This window comes from Marmota marmota, unplaced genomic scaffold (assembly GCF_001458135.2).
Source record: "Marmota marmota marmota unplaced genomic scaffold, marMar, whole genome shotgun sequence".
Lineage (NCBI taxonomy): Eukaryota > Metazoa > Chordata > Mammalia > Rodentia > Sciuridae > Marmota > Marmota marmota.
The window spans coordinates 76,934,261-76,950,700 of record NW_026000026.1 but is presented as its reverse complement, the minus strand read 5'-3'; the positions used below and the strand labels follow the sequence as shown (position 1 = coordinate 76,950,700).

Here is a 16,440-nt window from a genome sequence, read left to right as displayed (position 1 = left end):
TGTAAAATTTGATGGAAAGTGAAGAGCCTTTTTTTATACCTTGTGAATCTATTTTTATGGATATTTGTATCTTTGGTTGTGGGTAATAGAAATGGAAGATAGACTTGCAGATTTTGAATTATGGCAAGTAAAAGATAAACACAACTTTGAAAATGAAATTGTAACTCAGTGGATTAATATATTCAAACCAGCAAATCAGAGGACCAGTGGAAGAATCAAATATAGTAGTATATGATGTCTCAGGTATTTAAAAAAGGCATCGCCTCAGTTCTTTCAGAAATTAAATATTTATTTTGTATTCTTTGACTAGATATTATGTTGTTTTGAAACAACATCATTTTTTGGCATTATCAGCTTCTTTTTAAAGTTTCGTTTTCATCCAAAAGAACTAAAAAAATCTTAATTTGTAATCAAGAGTGTTGTTATGTTAAATATGGCACCTTTTTGGTGATGTAAGGAAGAGGAGTGTTTCCCATCCTCTTTTTTCTTTCATATTTTCAGAGAAATACATTGACAAGTGGAGAAAATATTTTTTTCCCCATGAATTTTAGTAAAGGTTAGAATTAAATGAAAATAGGTTCCTTGAAATCTTTGTATATGTTTCTTTTCATTTAGATTCATTCCCAGCCCTTGACTTTTACAACTAGTAAAAAATAAGTTGCCCAAAACTCTGAAAAGACCACCTGCTTTATTTCTCACTAAATTGAAGGAGCCATTGATGTTTATGGAAGTGATTTAGATTCAGTCAGCACATTTCGGACTGGTGCATATTAGTAATGTATGATAATATGTGTTAATTTTTAATAAATAGAACTGACAAGATATTTAATTTTTTTTGTAGTTGTAGATGGATAACATGCCTTTATTTTATTTATTTCATTTTTTAATTTTTTTAATGTGGTGCTAAGGATTGAGCCCAGTGCCCCACACATGCAAGTGCTCTGCCACTGAGCTAGAGCCCCAGCCCCAAAATGACAATATTTTTAACATGTTGGTAACTAGGAATTCTTTCTTTTCACATTGGTAATAACAATTTATTTAAAAACACTCAAAAGCAGACATTATATAAATCTTTATGATAGTTGTTTAGTTTTCCATTTTAATATGACTAATGAAATGAAGATAAAGAACTTTATAAGACTATATTCTGTTCTTACTAGATAGGAACTAATGTTACAATCCTGGAGTTGCTATTATTGTAAGAAAGACTAAATATTCAGTGCTGTACACTTGGTTTTCTCCTTTAAACTAAGAAAATGTATCTTCTAAATTTAGAGTTGAAAACTCCTTTCTGCATTGTTCATTCAGCCTTCACTTTGCCATGATGTTGAGGGCTGCAGATATGCTCTGCTCTAGTAGACTGGTAGAGCCATCATTTTGTGTCTGGCTTACTTCTTCATATTCCTCTGTCCCCTTTCCAATTTTAGACCAATGGTGGAAAATTGCCTGAAAACAAAGTCATTGCTACTGAATTAGGTAATTTGCCAGAATTGAAGAAATACATGAAGAAAGTGATGCCGTTTGTTGCCATGATTAAGGTAAGCTGTGGACCTTTCACAACTGGGACACTGGAGTAATACTTAGGCAGGACAGCAGAGGGACAGAGAAAAGCTTTGGGCAAAGTTTCTCTCCCTGTGCTCCCCTTTCCTCCCTCCCCGAAATCTGCTAAAATAGCACTTTTCAATCAATGGTAGTAAGAAATGAGCTATCAGATTTTGGGTTTACCCGAGGGATTGCTGAATATGTGAAAATATGTATTATGGAAGAAAAATTGGTTTAGAATTGCTGTACTAAATTATTCCCTTCCTATGCTTCCTTCTCTTGTTTTTAGTTTGAGGGGGAAGCGTTCTGTTTTTACTAGATCCTATTACTGTGACCAAGATTCTACATTTGTGTAGTTGTAGGTTAGAGTAAACATTGGTTATAGTAATTGGACCAAGGATTCTCAACAATGACTCTAGATAATTTGGGCCAGGTAGGTTTTTGTTGTGAAGAGTTGGATTCTTTAGGATTTCATTTAGCTTTAAAGAAGCACTGTCAGACTGTTTGCATGGTGTATATATTTTAAATAATATTGGTGATTTGCCCTGCAAATTATCCCATCCCCAACCCCCTCTGCCCCCCATACTGGGGATTGAACATATGCTCCCAACCCTTATTATTTTTATCTTGAGATAGGTCTCACTGAGTTGCCAAGTCTGTCTTCAAACTTGGCATCCTCTTCCCTCAGTCTCTTTTGTAGGTGGGATTACAGATGAACAAACTCAAATTCATCTTTTTTTCAGGGACCCACTTCTGCATAACTAACACATTCCTGACTGTAGGGGTATTAATTTATAGCAAATGGTAAACTAAAGTACTGGATAGTAGGAATAATGTCAGGTCACTATCATGTAAGTGCAATGTGTTCTAGACATTTATATCTGTGCTTGTGAATTTGGATCATGAAGGTTACACTTTGTACAACAAATATTTAATTTAGAGTTAAGAATTTTGGGGGGTGCTGGGGTTGTGGCCCAGTGGTAGAACACTTGCCTGGCATGTGTGAGGCACTTGGGTTCTATTCTCAGCACCACATCTAAATAAATAAATAAAGGTCCATCAATGACTAAAAAAAGTTACCAAAAAAAAGTATTTTTTTTTTTTTGTGTAAGATTGTTTATTATATAGTATGAATTTTTCTTTTTTTTCTTTAAAGTTTATGGGAATACTTTCAAGATTTTTTTGTTTGGTATCTTAGAAGATTTAAAAAAAAAAGTTTTTTTTGATTACCTGTAGGGATATTTTTCATATATTTGTGTGATTCCAAGAGCCCAAGGCCTTTTGTTTAACTGTTGAAATGTAAAGATTTTTTTTTTTTTTAAACAGGCATGTGCTGTGCTGTGCCTGGCAGCAGGGGGGGCATTTATTATTTTATTTTTAGTACTAATGGACATAATGCCTTTATTTTCTTTCTTTATTTTTTATGTGGTTCTGAGGATCAAATCCAGTGCCTCACACATGGTAGGCAAGTGTTCTACCACTGAGCCCCAGCCCCTTGAAATGTAAAGATTTTATCAATTGAGAGAAAAATGATTGCTTTGAAGGATGTAAATTCTTTTCAGTGTCTTTTTAATGCAATTTTATTTTTCAAAAACATTTTGACTATTAGGAAAATGTGGAGAAAATGGGGCCTCGTGTTCTAGATTTGCAATTGGAATTTGATGAACAGACGGTGCTTATGGAGAATATAGTATATCTGACTAATTCCCTTGAGGTAAGAGGGCTAGGGATTGTAGTTACTAATAAATTATAGTAGCCATGACCCAGTTTTTGAATTTTATAATAAGCCTTTTTATAAACTTCACCTTCTATGTTTAGTATTTTTGCCAATTATATTCAGTCAAATATTTGAAGGGTAAGAGAATGAGAAGGCTATAAAATTTTCGGAAAGAATAATAATGAGCTGTCATCATGTTTCATTTATCAGTTATCCTACGTGTAAAAACTAACTATGTCTAGATTTTCTCCTTAATTTTTTTACTTCCTTTTTTCATCACCTAGCCAGGTCTTGGGCAGAGTGTGAAGGGAGTTAGTCTGTCTATATGGTTTTCCTTCTGAATTATGAAGTAAAATTAATATTGAGAGTCTATTTTGCATGTTCTCTCCTTTTTATTTTATTTATTGTTTGTTCTTTTTTAAAAATTTGGGGTGCTGAGAANTTTTTTTTTTTTTTTTTTTTTTTGGTACTAGGGATTGAACCCAGGGGCACTTAACCACTGAGCAACATTTCCCAGCCCTTTTTATATTTTATTTTGAGACAGGGTCTCACTAGGTTGTTGAGGCTGGCTTTGCATTTGAGATTCTCCTACCTCAGCCTCCCAAGTTGCTGGGATTGTAGGTGTGTACTACCACACCCAGCCCAAATTGTTTTTAAGAAAATGAGAGACCTTATATTTAAATGCCCACAAAAGTCTCTTATTACGGAACACTGTAAATTGTTTTTCCCCCTCCCTCAGTTCAACTTCAGATTCACATAATCTGTGATTTATGATTTGTTATCAATCATAACTACATATATATATATTCTGAAAATGCTTTCTCTCAAACAGCTTAGGCAGAAGGGAAAATAATTTGCTTCAAAAAACTGTTAGAGACTCAAAATGGTTCCAGTGATAATGAAGACATACAAGTCAAAAAAATGATGCAGATTTAGAGTTTCAGTAAAATTGTTTCATACAGAGATGGAAGAAAGTTATTCTAAATAAACATTTAATTTTATTATTGTTTTTATTTTTTTGGTGGTGAAGATTGAACTTATTTTACACATGCTAAACATTTGCTCTTTAACACTGAGCTACTTCTCCAACCCTTGAACCTTTTATTTTATTTTATTTTATTTTTTGGTATTGGGGGTTGAACTTAGGGGTGCTTTGCCACTCATCTATGCCCAGCCCTTTTTAAAATTTTTAGTTTGAGACATCATCTTGCTTAGTTGCTGAGGGTCTTGCTAAGTTGCTAAGGCTGGCCTCAAACTCGCAGTCCCCCTGCTTCAGCCTCCTGAGTTGTTGGGATTATAGGAATGTACCTTCTTGTCTGTCCTAAGTATTTTATTTTAAATGAGTTAATGAAGTTGAATATTAACGTATTTTCATGTATATGTATTTGTAATCGTTCACATATTTCTGAATTTGTCTAAGCTTTATATATATATATATATATAAAAATATATATTTTTAGTGTAGTTAGACGCAATAACTTAATAACTTTATTTTATCCATTCATATGTGGTGCTGAGGGCCTAACCCAGGGCTCCATATGTGCCAGGACAGCACTCTACCGCTGAGCTACAACCCCAGCACCCCCTGAGTATAAGCTTTTTCTCCTGATTTCCTTTTTCTTCTATGTGCCATATAGATGCCAGAATTCATTATAGGAAATGATAAATATGACTTGATTAAGAATATTCTGAGACATCTAAGATGAGGGTTAAATAACTGATCACAGGTTTTATTTAATGTTTATTTGGAAAATAATAAAATTGCACAGCCCATTTCATGTTAAGTGGGAAACCTAGTTGTGCTCTTGATGAAATGAGGTGGTGATTCAATCATATTAAGTGATACTAATGACTTCCATTTTTCCCCCTCTATTTAGCTAGAACATATAGAAGTCAAGTTTGCCTCTGAAGCAGAAGATAAAGTCAGGGAAGACTGTTGTCCTGGGAAACCACTTAATGTTTTTAGAACAGAAGTAAGTTGAAGGAATCTTATTGAACCATTGCATTTTAGAGCTAGAAGAGACCTTAGAGGTCATTACATCTAAGCCCATCATTTTAAAGATGGAATGAAGAATGGTCCAGAGAAATTACATGATGATTTGTTCCAGGTCACAGTTAGAAATGGAACTAAAGTTGAGGTCTCCTAATTCCCTGGTCGTAACAGTAGTTACTTTTCCTCACTTTACTCTTTATGGATGGTATCCGATCTTATTTGAGGTTTTAAAAATAATAAAAATAATATGAGTTTCAGAATCTGGTGTTTATTAAAAATAATATAGTAGCAATTTAAATGTCAGACTTTTTTAAATAGTGAAAAGGAGCTTTTCAAACTTTAGATAAATCTTAATTTGATTGTTATTCCAGGAATTTTGTTTTTTGGTATAAACCACATCAGTACATCATCTTGTTATGTTAAAATTGCATCCTCCTCCCCACTTTTTTATATTTTGTTTATCATTGGTAAAATAAAAGGTCTTGAGGTTTTAGAGATTCTATTTATTTGGCCTCCAAGGATCCATTCAGATTGGCAGCATTTGGCGAAGTCCAGTATACTACAACTGAGTATACATGATGCCCTTCATATCTTGATAAACAGAGGACTTAGATGTGTTACTTTTTCCACATTTAATTGAAAACTTTGCAAACAGAAAAACCCTGTTTTGAAAGAATAATTTTCACAATCCTGGAAACCTTGAATTTATCATTGTATAATGATACTCTTATTACATTCAGATGTGGTAGTTTTCAAAAATGCAATTCTTTGGGCCTTGGAGATAGATAGAAATGAGTTTACTTCATGCTACTACCAAGTATTCCATTAAGCTACTGTGTATTTAAGTCTTTTTTTTTTTTTTAAATAATTTTTATTGTTTAATTTTCGGTGGACACAACATCTTTGTTGGTATGTGGTGCTGAGGATCGAACCCGGGATGCACGCATGCCAGGCGAGCGCGCTACCGCTTGAGCCACACCCCCAGCCCGTATTTAAGTCTTTTACTGTTGAAATAATCAACAGAGTCCCTGTGAGAGGTAGAATGATCTAGAACTGTGTTTAATCCTTGCCCTGTCACTACCTCTGTGACAATGGGCTACTCATTCTTTCTGTTTCTTGGCTTCTCATTTGTGAATAAGAGTTGAAAGAACTACCTCTCAGGATATAGAACTATTCTAAAAAAAATGTTTAGTACAATACATGATGTATAGAAGCTCAACAAATGGTGGTAGTTGTGGAAGAGAAAATAATTATTACTTTTGTCTATCATCGATATTGATATTTGTAGTTGTAGTCATTTTTATCTAGGTGTCTGCTTATAAGCATGGTTTTTCATTTGAGTAGTCTTAGTCAAGATTTTAGAATATCAGAATTAGGTCTTCTTTCACCGAGTTGAAAGTGTAGCAGAGTTTCCCCTTTCCTTAGCAGTATTCAGGTTTGATTTCCTCTAACAGTCATACACTCTTTGTTTTCCTAGCCTGGTGTGCAGATTTCCTTGGTAAATCCCCAGCCATCCAATGGTCACTTCTCAACCAAAATTGAAATCAGACAAGGAGATAACTGTGATTCTATAATCAGGCGTTTAATGAAAATGGACCGAGGAATTAAAGGTAAATGGCTTCCCTGAAACTTCACTTTTGGGCAGTAACTTGTGAATTTGATTAGTTTTAAGCAGAGGGGAGAAAGAAAAGTAACTGACTTGCTTATGGATAGCTGTGTAATATAGAGTGTTGAACCCAGAATCAAGAAACATTCTTTTTAGGATTCTCGGGTTAGATACTAGTTTAGTGACTTTGTCATCTAAGCTGTGATTTTTAGCAAAATGAGGAAACAGGGTTAGATATTTTTTCAAGATTCCATCTAGCTCTAGAATTGTAACAACTCATTTCTGTTTGTCAGAGGTAATTTAGGATAAAGAATACACACCTTTAATATTCTCAACTAACCCCTCCAGCTGGGTCTGTTCTTGGGGAAGGAAGGAAGATAAACAGAATAAAAGTTCTCGAGTGCCTGCCATTTGTTAGGCATTTAATCCTTTCACAGTCCTATAACATAGATGATATCATTGCCCCCTTTTTATAGATAACATAATGAAACACTAAGTAACTTGAAAAGTTTGTTCATCTAGTAAATCTTGGAGGTGGAATTCAAACTTGAGTCTGTTTAACTCCAAAGTTCATATTCTTTCTTCTAAATTATGTGCCTACAAGTAAAATAATAATCTCAATTTCTGATCAAGGTCTTCTGTGATTAGATTCAGTGTAGTAATTTTTTTACTTCCTTTTTTCATCACCTAGCCAGGTCTTGGGCAGAGTGTGAAGGGAGTTAGTCTGTCTATATGGTTTTCCTTCTGAATTATGAAGTAAAATTAATATTGAGAGTCTATTTTGCATGTTCTCTCCTTTTTATTTTATTTATTGTTTGTTCTTTTTTAAAAATTTGGGGTGCTGAGAATTGAATCCAGGGCTTTGTACATGCTAGGCAAGCACTGACCACTGAACTACACTGCCAGTCCTCCATTTTTTATTTTGTGTGTGTGTGTGTGTGTGTGTGTATGTATGTGTTGCTGGGAATTGAACCCAGGGCCTTGTGCATGTGAGGCAAGCACTCTACCAACTGAGCTATATCCCCAGCCCTTCTCTTTTCTTTTTGAGAGCAATCAGAAATGGATTAAGCCATTTCCTATCAGTATAAAAAATTTCTAATGATTTACAAATACAAGACAATGACTTTTAAGAACTACAAGTGGTAAATTTATATATGCACAAATTAAACATATAGCACACACACAAAAAGATGAGATTATTTCCATCTCTGGTGATCAAGGATGAATATATGGAGAAAATATTTTTTTGGATGTGCCTTGAAAATTATATATGTGATGGTGAGGGGAAAGGTATATCAGGAGGAGGAAAGTACCAACTGTGTGTTTACTCTGTATGGATCATCATCACTAGGTATATATTAGGGCTAGGGATTTTATTGTTTATACACATATTTTTAACATTTTAATAATTTTTAAGTATACAGTTGAGTGGCATTGAATATATTCTCATTGCTGTGTAACTCACCAACATTCATCTCCAGAATTTTTTATCTTCCTCATCTAACTGAAACCCTTTACCTATTAAACTGAATTCCCTATTCTTTCTCCTTCTAGTCTCTGGTAACCACTGCTTACTTTCTTCCTCTGTGTATTTGACTATTCCAGGTATCTCATGAATGGAATATTTGTATTTTAATCTTTTGATTAGATTTATTGGGTGTATTTTATTTATAAGCTTTTTCATACTATTTTTAAGAGATGGTGATCTCACTATGTTCCCCAGGCCTGCTCTAACCTCCTGGGCTCAAGTGATTTCCCTCTGTTGGCCTCTTGAGTAGTCAGGACTACAGGCATGTATCACTGTACCCAGCAACATTCACTCTTTTTGTGTTTAGCTTATTTTTACTTAACCAAATGTTTTCAAGATTCATCCATGTTGTTATAGACATTTATTTTGCTACCTTAGGAAACTATATAAAATAGAATGGTAGCTCAGTCATTTAGAATGTGTAGGCTATAAGAAGCAGAACTTGAACATTTATAGAAATATGAATATGTAAGAAGCCATTTTGTGACTTGTCATTTTTGTATTGCAAGTATTCAGTCATGAGGGGATTTCATAATAGGAAGAGACCTTAGACCTTAGCTTTGAAGAACACTTTAGTGGTTTTTTTTTTTGGTATTGGGGATTGAACTCAGGGGCACTCAACTACTGAGTCACATCCCCAGCCCTATTTTGCATTTTCTTTAGAGACAGGATCTGACTAAGTTGCTTAGCCTCTCACTTTTGCTGAGGCTGGCTTTGAACTTGAGATGCTCCTGCCTCAGCCTCCTGAGCTGCTGGGATTATAAGCATGCACCACTGTGCCTGGTAACTTTAGTGTCTTTTAAAGAAAATAGGTATTTTTATGGATTCACTGGGTAGGATTGACATAAGGTTGTAACCCATGAGAGGATGCATTCCTGTATTGAAATTGCATATACTTAGGTGTATCACTGAATAGGTTCTTCAGAGTTGTACAGACATGTGTTTCTTATCTCTTGTCTTTTCTCATGGAGCCTCTGGCATAATTCTTAGGTTCTTTGTCATAGTGGCTGTGAATAGTATGATGATAGTGTTTTAAGTTTGGTGTTGGTAACTGCTGTAAATTTTAGAAAACAGAAACATTAGGGGGAGTTTGAAATTGATATTCCTGTAAGAATCTACCGAAGAGATCTAACCTTGATACTTTTCCAGAAGCCCTCAGGATACTTTGATACCTTTGAGGGCTGAGTGTATTAAGTATATGAGATGGATAAGAAGTTAAATTCAATAACATAGTTCTTAGTCTGTCTGCTGCAATAGCCAGCAAGTTGTCCAATTACTGCCAATTGTATTGAAGGTGATTATGATCTAGGACCAGTAGGAACTACGCTAAAGCCATCATTTCACTCCACAAAGGCCATTGAGCAACTATTTGATGATAATGACTTTAAATCACTCACAACCCATGCCACAAATGAACTAATAAGTTGGAGGTGAAAGACTCCATTTCACATTATCAATCCCTAGGGACTTTGAATCACTCTCATCTTTTCTCTAAGTGCCTTAAATCTTGTATAGTTGCAGACTTAAATTTCAACATTTTCAATAAGAGAAGTGTGGGATAAGAAAAGATAGTAAAACCACAAAGAAAGCACCAAGAATTTATTGGTATTAATGAACTACATGGTGAAACATCAAAGTAAATGTGTTTTGTCACTTAGAGGCCTGATTAAGGTTTATTTGAAATAGTTTGAATTAGAATTTCTAGAAGTGAAGAGGGAGGATTGTTTCAGAGAGAGAGAGAGAGAGAGAGAGAGAGAGAGAAAAGAGAGAGATTTTAAGATGCAGTAGAAAAAGGCCTTATATATAAAATCTGCTGGTAAGACTTATCACTGCTTCTATAGCAAAATATTTGGTACCATTGATGTACAGTATGAATTGCAATGGTTGTGAAAATGAATTATATTCTCCCAAGTAAGATCATGACTGTCTTAAAGATTGTGCCTGCTGCTTAGGACTTGTGCTATGTCTGAGTATAGGTTGTATGGTCTCTGCAGAGGCTCTCCAAAGACTCTCCAGCAGAGTTTGCTTTCATGGTAGGTAGTTGTTCTGTAAGCCCCAAGATTTCTTGTCTAAACTTGTGGTTCTTCAGTTTTTGTTTCCTAAAAATAACAGAATGCCTGGATAACTTTTATTCCAGATATTGACACCAGCTGCATTAATGTCTCCTTTTATCTCTTATCCCTCTCATACTTCATACTCTCAAGATGACATGAGTGAGTGTAGCTTACAGACCACCCAGCAGTCTGTTTTAGAAAGGGGTGCATGTAATTCAGAAAATAATTTCTGTTTCTTTGGATGAGGTTAAGTATAACTAGGCATGCTCCACTTAGAATGAGATATAAACCCAGAATCATCATTAGTATTCATTTATAATGTTTTTCTGTCATGTAAAACATCCCCATTTGGGGATGGGGATATAGCTCAGTTGGTAGAGTGCTTGCCTCACATTCACAAGGCCCTGGGTTTAATCCCCAGGACCACCAAAAAAAAAAAAAAAAAGTTATTTGTTCTTGGGAGGTCTCCAGATTGCTTGAGGAAATTTCAAATGGGAGTTCATAACCCACTTGAATCAAATGTATGGAAGATGATATGTCATGAGCTGTGTAATGTTTTGAACAACCAATAAAAAATAAATAAATTAAAAAAAAAAAAAAAAGAATCGGNTTTCATTTCTAACCATTAAATCTGTATGTAATCACAAGTCATCTTTGATTCATGGACCTAATAAATTTTGTGCTATGCTATGTTATTTTTTTGAACAAATTATTGCCATTTGTCAGAAGTTTCTAGTCCTCAACACAAGTGTCAATATGCTTATTTTATGAGATGTACTTTTATACTGTTTTTGAAGGTTTAGACTATCACACAGCTTTTTATAATGTATCAATTTAAGGAGTTAGCTATCTTTCTTATTTAAAAAGAAAAAAATAATAAGACAGCCAGTTCTATTTAAGAAAGGAATTCTCATGATTTAAAAGAGCAAATGAGAATATTTTCACTTAACTATGATCACTAAGTATTTCATGTAAAGAACAAATAGGTTCTGTATTTTTTAAAACTTTTAAAAACTTTAATATAGCCAGTTAACAATCAATCACATTTTTTTCAGGGCTAGTAGCAGTAGTTTAAAAGTAGTTTATTTCATCTACACTAATTTAGGTATTTTAACAGAAAGAATTTTTTCTCCTAGGAATTTGAATTTACCAAATTTGAGTCTGATTGTGTTTAAACATCATTCTGACTATAATTTTTGTTATTTTTTAATGGTGCTAGGGATTGAGCCCCCAGGGTATTATACTGAGCTTCATATCTAGCTCTTTTTATTTTAATGTGGGTCTCAGTAAATTGCTGTGGCTGGCCTTGAACTGGAATCTTCCTGCTTTAGCCTCCTGAATCACTGGGATTACAGGCCTACACCATGCCGTTATTTTATTCTTGCCGAAAGCTTTTAATATTGTCTGAGTATCATTCTTCATATTAGGAAAAAAATGTAAGGCATTGACTAACAGAATAACATTTCTGTCTCTGATGAATTTGATTATAGGGAAAATCCAATTTTTCATAATTCTAAGGAAACTTATGTCTAATTGTGAGGTCATATGAATGGATTTCATGATTTAATTTTATAATTCAGGATTACTCAGCCTAGTTGAATGTTTTATTGTGGATTTATTGAAGCAAATTATAGAAGGTTAGAACTGAAATGTTCCTTAGAAATCCTCAAGTGCAAATCACCATATTTATGCTTGAGGCAGGCAGTATGGAATAATGAGGCAAGATCATACTTTTTCTTTCTTTCTTTTTAGTATTTTCTAGTTGTAGATGGACATAATATTTTTATTTATCATTATGTGGTGCTGAGGATCAAACCCAGGGCCTCACACATGCTAGGTGAGCCACTCTACCACTGAGCCACAACCCCAGCCCCAAGATCACACTTTCTGAAGTCACGCAATCTAGGCTAGATTCCCATTTCTTCCATTTTTCTGTTTGTGTGATCTTAGCAATTACTCAGAGCCTCAGTTTCATCTATACAATCAAAGTAACAATGGCACTTACCTTGTAGGCTTATTATGAGATGTTTAGGTATAATCTAGGAAATCTGTTTCATTTTCTGCTTAGATTTACTAAAATCTATCATGGCCCTTTATTTACTCCTTATAGGGTGGACAGCTTCTACTTTGCATATAAATATAGATTGTATCATCTTTCTGATAAATTGAACTTTGTTGTTGTTGTTGTTGTTGTTGGGGATTAAACTCAGGAATGCTTAGCCACTGAGCTACATCCCCACCCCTTTTCTTTTTCTTTATTGTTTTGAAATAGGTCTCTTTAAATTGCTTAGGGCCTCACTAAATTGTTTAGGGCTTCACTAAGTTGCCTTGAGATCCTCCTGCCTCAGCCTCTCCGAATTGCTGGGATTTATAGGCATGTACCACCATGTGCAGTTAAATTGAACTTTTTTTTATTGTGGTGCTGGGGTTTGAACCCAAGGCCTTGTGCATGTGAGGCAAGCACTCTACCAACTGAGCCATATTACCAGCCCTAAATTAAGCTTTTTTAATCAGAAAGTTTTTATCTTTTAGTTTTTCTTTCTTTCTTTCACACTTGTCTTTTTTTTCCCTCAAGTCTATTTTGCCTAATAAATAATATAGTAATTCCAGTTTTCTTTTGGTTAGTGTTCATGTGGAATACCTTTTCTATTCTTTTACCCTTCTGTAACTTTATTTTACCACTTTATTTTGACAAATTTAAAGCCTGCAGGAGAGTTGAAAGTATTGGCCAATAAATATCCTTATACCTGTCACCTAGATTTATCAGTTGTTGGTATTTTGTGACATTTGCTTTATCTGTCTCTACCCTCACATTTGTAAGATAAACTTTTTAGTTTAGAATAGTTTTTAGATTTATAAGAAAGTTGCATCTGTAGGACTGAGTTCCTGTACAACTTTCACCCAGTTTCCCCTATTAACATCTTATATAACCTTGGTTTGGTTGTGAAAGCTAACTAACATTGGTACATTACTATTAACTAAATACAGATTTTTTTTTTTTTAAAGATTTTACTGTTTTTTCACTAGTGTCTGTACTATTAAGGATCTTGATTCAGGATATCATATTGCATTTAGAATGTTACTTTAAAAATTTGGAACCATTTGAGAATAAATTACACCATGACGCTTAATTTTTGAGTATATTAAAACATGCATCTCCTAATAAGAACAATGACATTCTATATAATCACAATATCATTGTTATGCCCAATATATTTAGGATACAATAATACTAGGCAATAAGCTTTCCTAATTGGGATAATAAAATTTCCTTATTGAGTTACTATGTTGATGCCTCTTAGGATCCAGTGAAAGATCAAGCATTACAGTTTATGGTCTATTGATCTTTCTTTTATAACAGTAAAACATCGTCTTAGACACTTCTACATCTATAGGTGGCCCATTCAGCCAAGATCTTTCCCAAGAAACAATCTATAGAATCAGTACACTATTGCCCATGTGTTAAAGGGACAGAGACAGATACAAACAAACAAAAAAACCATAATGACAGAGAGGATCCCAAAACCATGGCCTACAGACAGGAACCTTTAAAACAGACCAGATAGGGAAAAAAATCTCTCCCAAGTTTCCAACTCCTGCTTCACCATGACTCCTACATCAGTAGTGCCACAGATGTCCCCACAAGGGAACCAGATGCTCCCACAAAGGAGAACCAGAAGTGTAGAATCAAGGGTTTTGGTGTGCACACTGTGGAGCTTACCAGATGGCCAAGGTGTCATGACTTTACTGCATTCAGTTTTCCTTTTTCTGAAAATAGACCAAAATGGAGCAATTCTTACAATGCCAGTAAAGAAGGCGGGAGTTCCCCGAAGCAAAGGGGCTTTGGCAGCTGTTGGGAGTCTCTCAGTCCCTCCCTTTACTTACAGCAATACAGCTCCTCTGGTTTGGTTTGACCCGAGGCACACTTTCCAGTAGTCAGCTCTCAAAAAGTTCACCTTACATCCTCCGCATGGAAGTGCAGTTGCTTAGAGTACCAAGCTTGCCCAAAAAAGCAGAGCGGGGGCTGCTCTCAGGTCCCATCTGGGTCACCAAAATTTGTAACCTAAAGCTTGGTCCAATCAGTGCCAATTTAATAATGAGGACAGTTTTGAGAAAGAAGAAAAAGAAGGTTTATTGCTTTGCTACCAAAGGAAAAATGCAGGGGGTTCCTGTCCCTTAGGCTGTGACTCTCTTGATCTTTCTTAAAGCAGGACAATTTTCTGCTTGCTTCTATTTTTCTTTGGTCTTTTTTTGACAATGACTATTTTTGGTACCAGGGATTGAGTTCAGGGGCACTTGACCACTGAACCACACCCCCAGCCCTATTTTGTATTTTGTGTAGAGACAGGGTCTCACCGAGTTGCTTAGTGCCTCGCCATTTCTGAGGCTGGCTTTGAACTCTCAATCCTCCTGCCTCAACCTCCTGAGCTGCTGGGATTACAGGCGTGCACCACTCGCCCGGTCAACAATGGCATTTTTGATGATTAAGCCAATTAGTAGTAGTATGCCTCAATCTGGATTTGTCTTATTTTCTCATAGTTAGAATCAGTTAAAAGTCTAGATAAGAGTGCTATCTGGGTAAATATTTCCTATTATTATCAGTGTTAATATATTGTGGGTTTGTTCCATTTATAATGGTAAGTTTGATCACTTGGGTAAAATGGTATTTTCAGATGTACACTCCCCTTTTCTAATTAATAAGTCTGTGGTGATATTTTGAGACTCTGTATGATCTAAATGCTTGTACCCCTCCCCATTCCTATGTTGAAATGTAAGCTCCACAGTAATTGATGTTTAAAGGTGGGGACTTTGGGAGGGAAGGTTAGGTTTTGAGGTGTGTTCCTTCAGGAGTAAGGCTAGTGCCCTCATAAAAGAGGCTTGAGAGGGCTCTTTTGCCTTTCTGTCACGTGACAATGCATAGAAAATATAATTTATAACTTGGTTTGATGGTGCATGCCTGTAATTCCAGTGACTTGGAAGCTGAGGCCTGTGTATTGTAAATTCGAGTCCAGCCTTAGTAACTCAACAAGACCCTTATCAGCTTAGCAAAGATTGGGGATGTAGCTCAGTGGTAAAGTGCCCCTCCATTTAATCCACAGAATAAAGGGGGAGGGATATCTATGAGGAATAGACCTTTACCAGACACCAGATGTGCTGGCCTTTTATCTTGACTTTATAGCTTTCAGAACTGTGAAAAATAAATTTCTATTGTTTAGAAATTACTCAATCTAAGAATTTTTTTAGGTGGGGGTATTAGGGATTTAACTCGGTCAATTTACCATTGCTCTACATCCTCAACCCCTTTTAAAAATTTTTTAATTTTGAAATATGGTCTCATTAAGTTGCTTAGGGCCTTGCTAAATTACTGAGGCTGGCCTTGAACTTGGGAATTTTTGTCTCAGCCTTCCAAGATGCTGGGATTACAGGTGTGTAATCCTAGCTCACTGCACCCAGCTCAATCTAAGATATTTTGTTACAGCAGTGCAAATGGATGAAGACCCTATTTGTGAGCAAACTTACATGAAGTGATAGCATTCATGGATAATTTTTGTGATATTACTTTGATGGTTGTAATATGGTAAGTTCTTATAAATGATTAAATTATCTCATCTACCTTAATTAGGTATTGTTTTTCTATAAAGAAGCATTCCTCTTTCTTTTGTTTCCCCACCTCATTCTTTTAAAATCACTGTGGACTAAAGTTAGGGGTGTATATAGCTCAGTAGTAGAATGCTTGTCCAGCATGTGGGAGGGCCCGAGTTCAGTCCCCAGTACCACACATAAATAAGTAAGTAAATACAATCACTACGAACTGATGTATTTTTTAAATATGTGTGCTAATCCTTTATCGTTATTTGAATATTCAGTTTTCCAAATTTAACCAGTTGTGGAGCCATTCCAGCTGGCTCCTCTGTCCTTTTGTTATCTCCCCACCAGACTTAGAGCATTTTTTAACTTAAAAGCTCAAGAAGTTTCTAACTTACCTCATATTTTCCTGTC

The 16,440-nt window shown here is 35.2% G+C and overlaps 1 protein-coding gene across 1 annotated transcript in view; it reads left to right on the top strand.

Moving 5' to 3' along the window:
* Lars1 (leucyl-tRNA synthetase 1) overlaps positions 1-6,894 on the top strand; it is a 69,290-nt gene extending 62,396 nt beyond the window's left edge. The window contains exons 29-32 of the mRNA XM_015485780.2: positions 1,428-1,538; positions 3,152-3,256; positions 5,137-5,232; positions 6,730-6,894. Coding sequence (XP_015341266.1) covers positions 1,428-1,538; positions 3,152-3,256; positions 5,137-5,232; positions 6,730-6,879 — 462 coding nt within the window. The 3' untranslated portion in view covers positions 6,880-6,894. The remainder of the gene's footprint in view (positions 1-1,427; positions 1,539-3,151; positions 3,257-5,136; positions 5,233-6,729) is intronic.
* Positions 6,895-16,440: the final 9,546 nt, after the last annotated feature.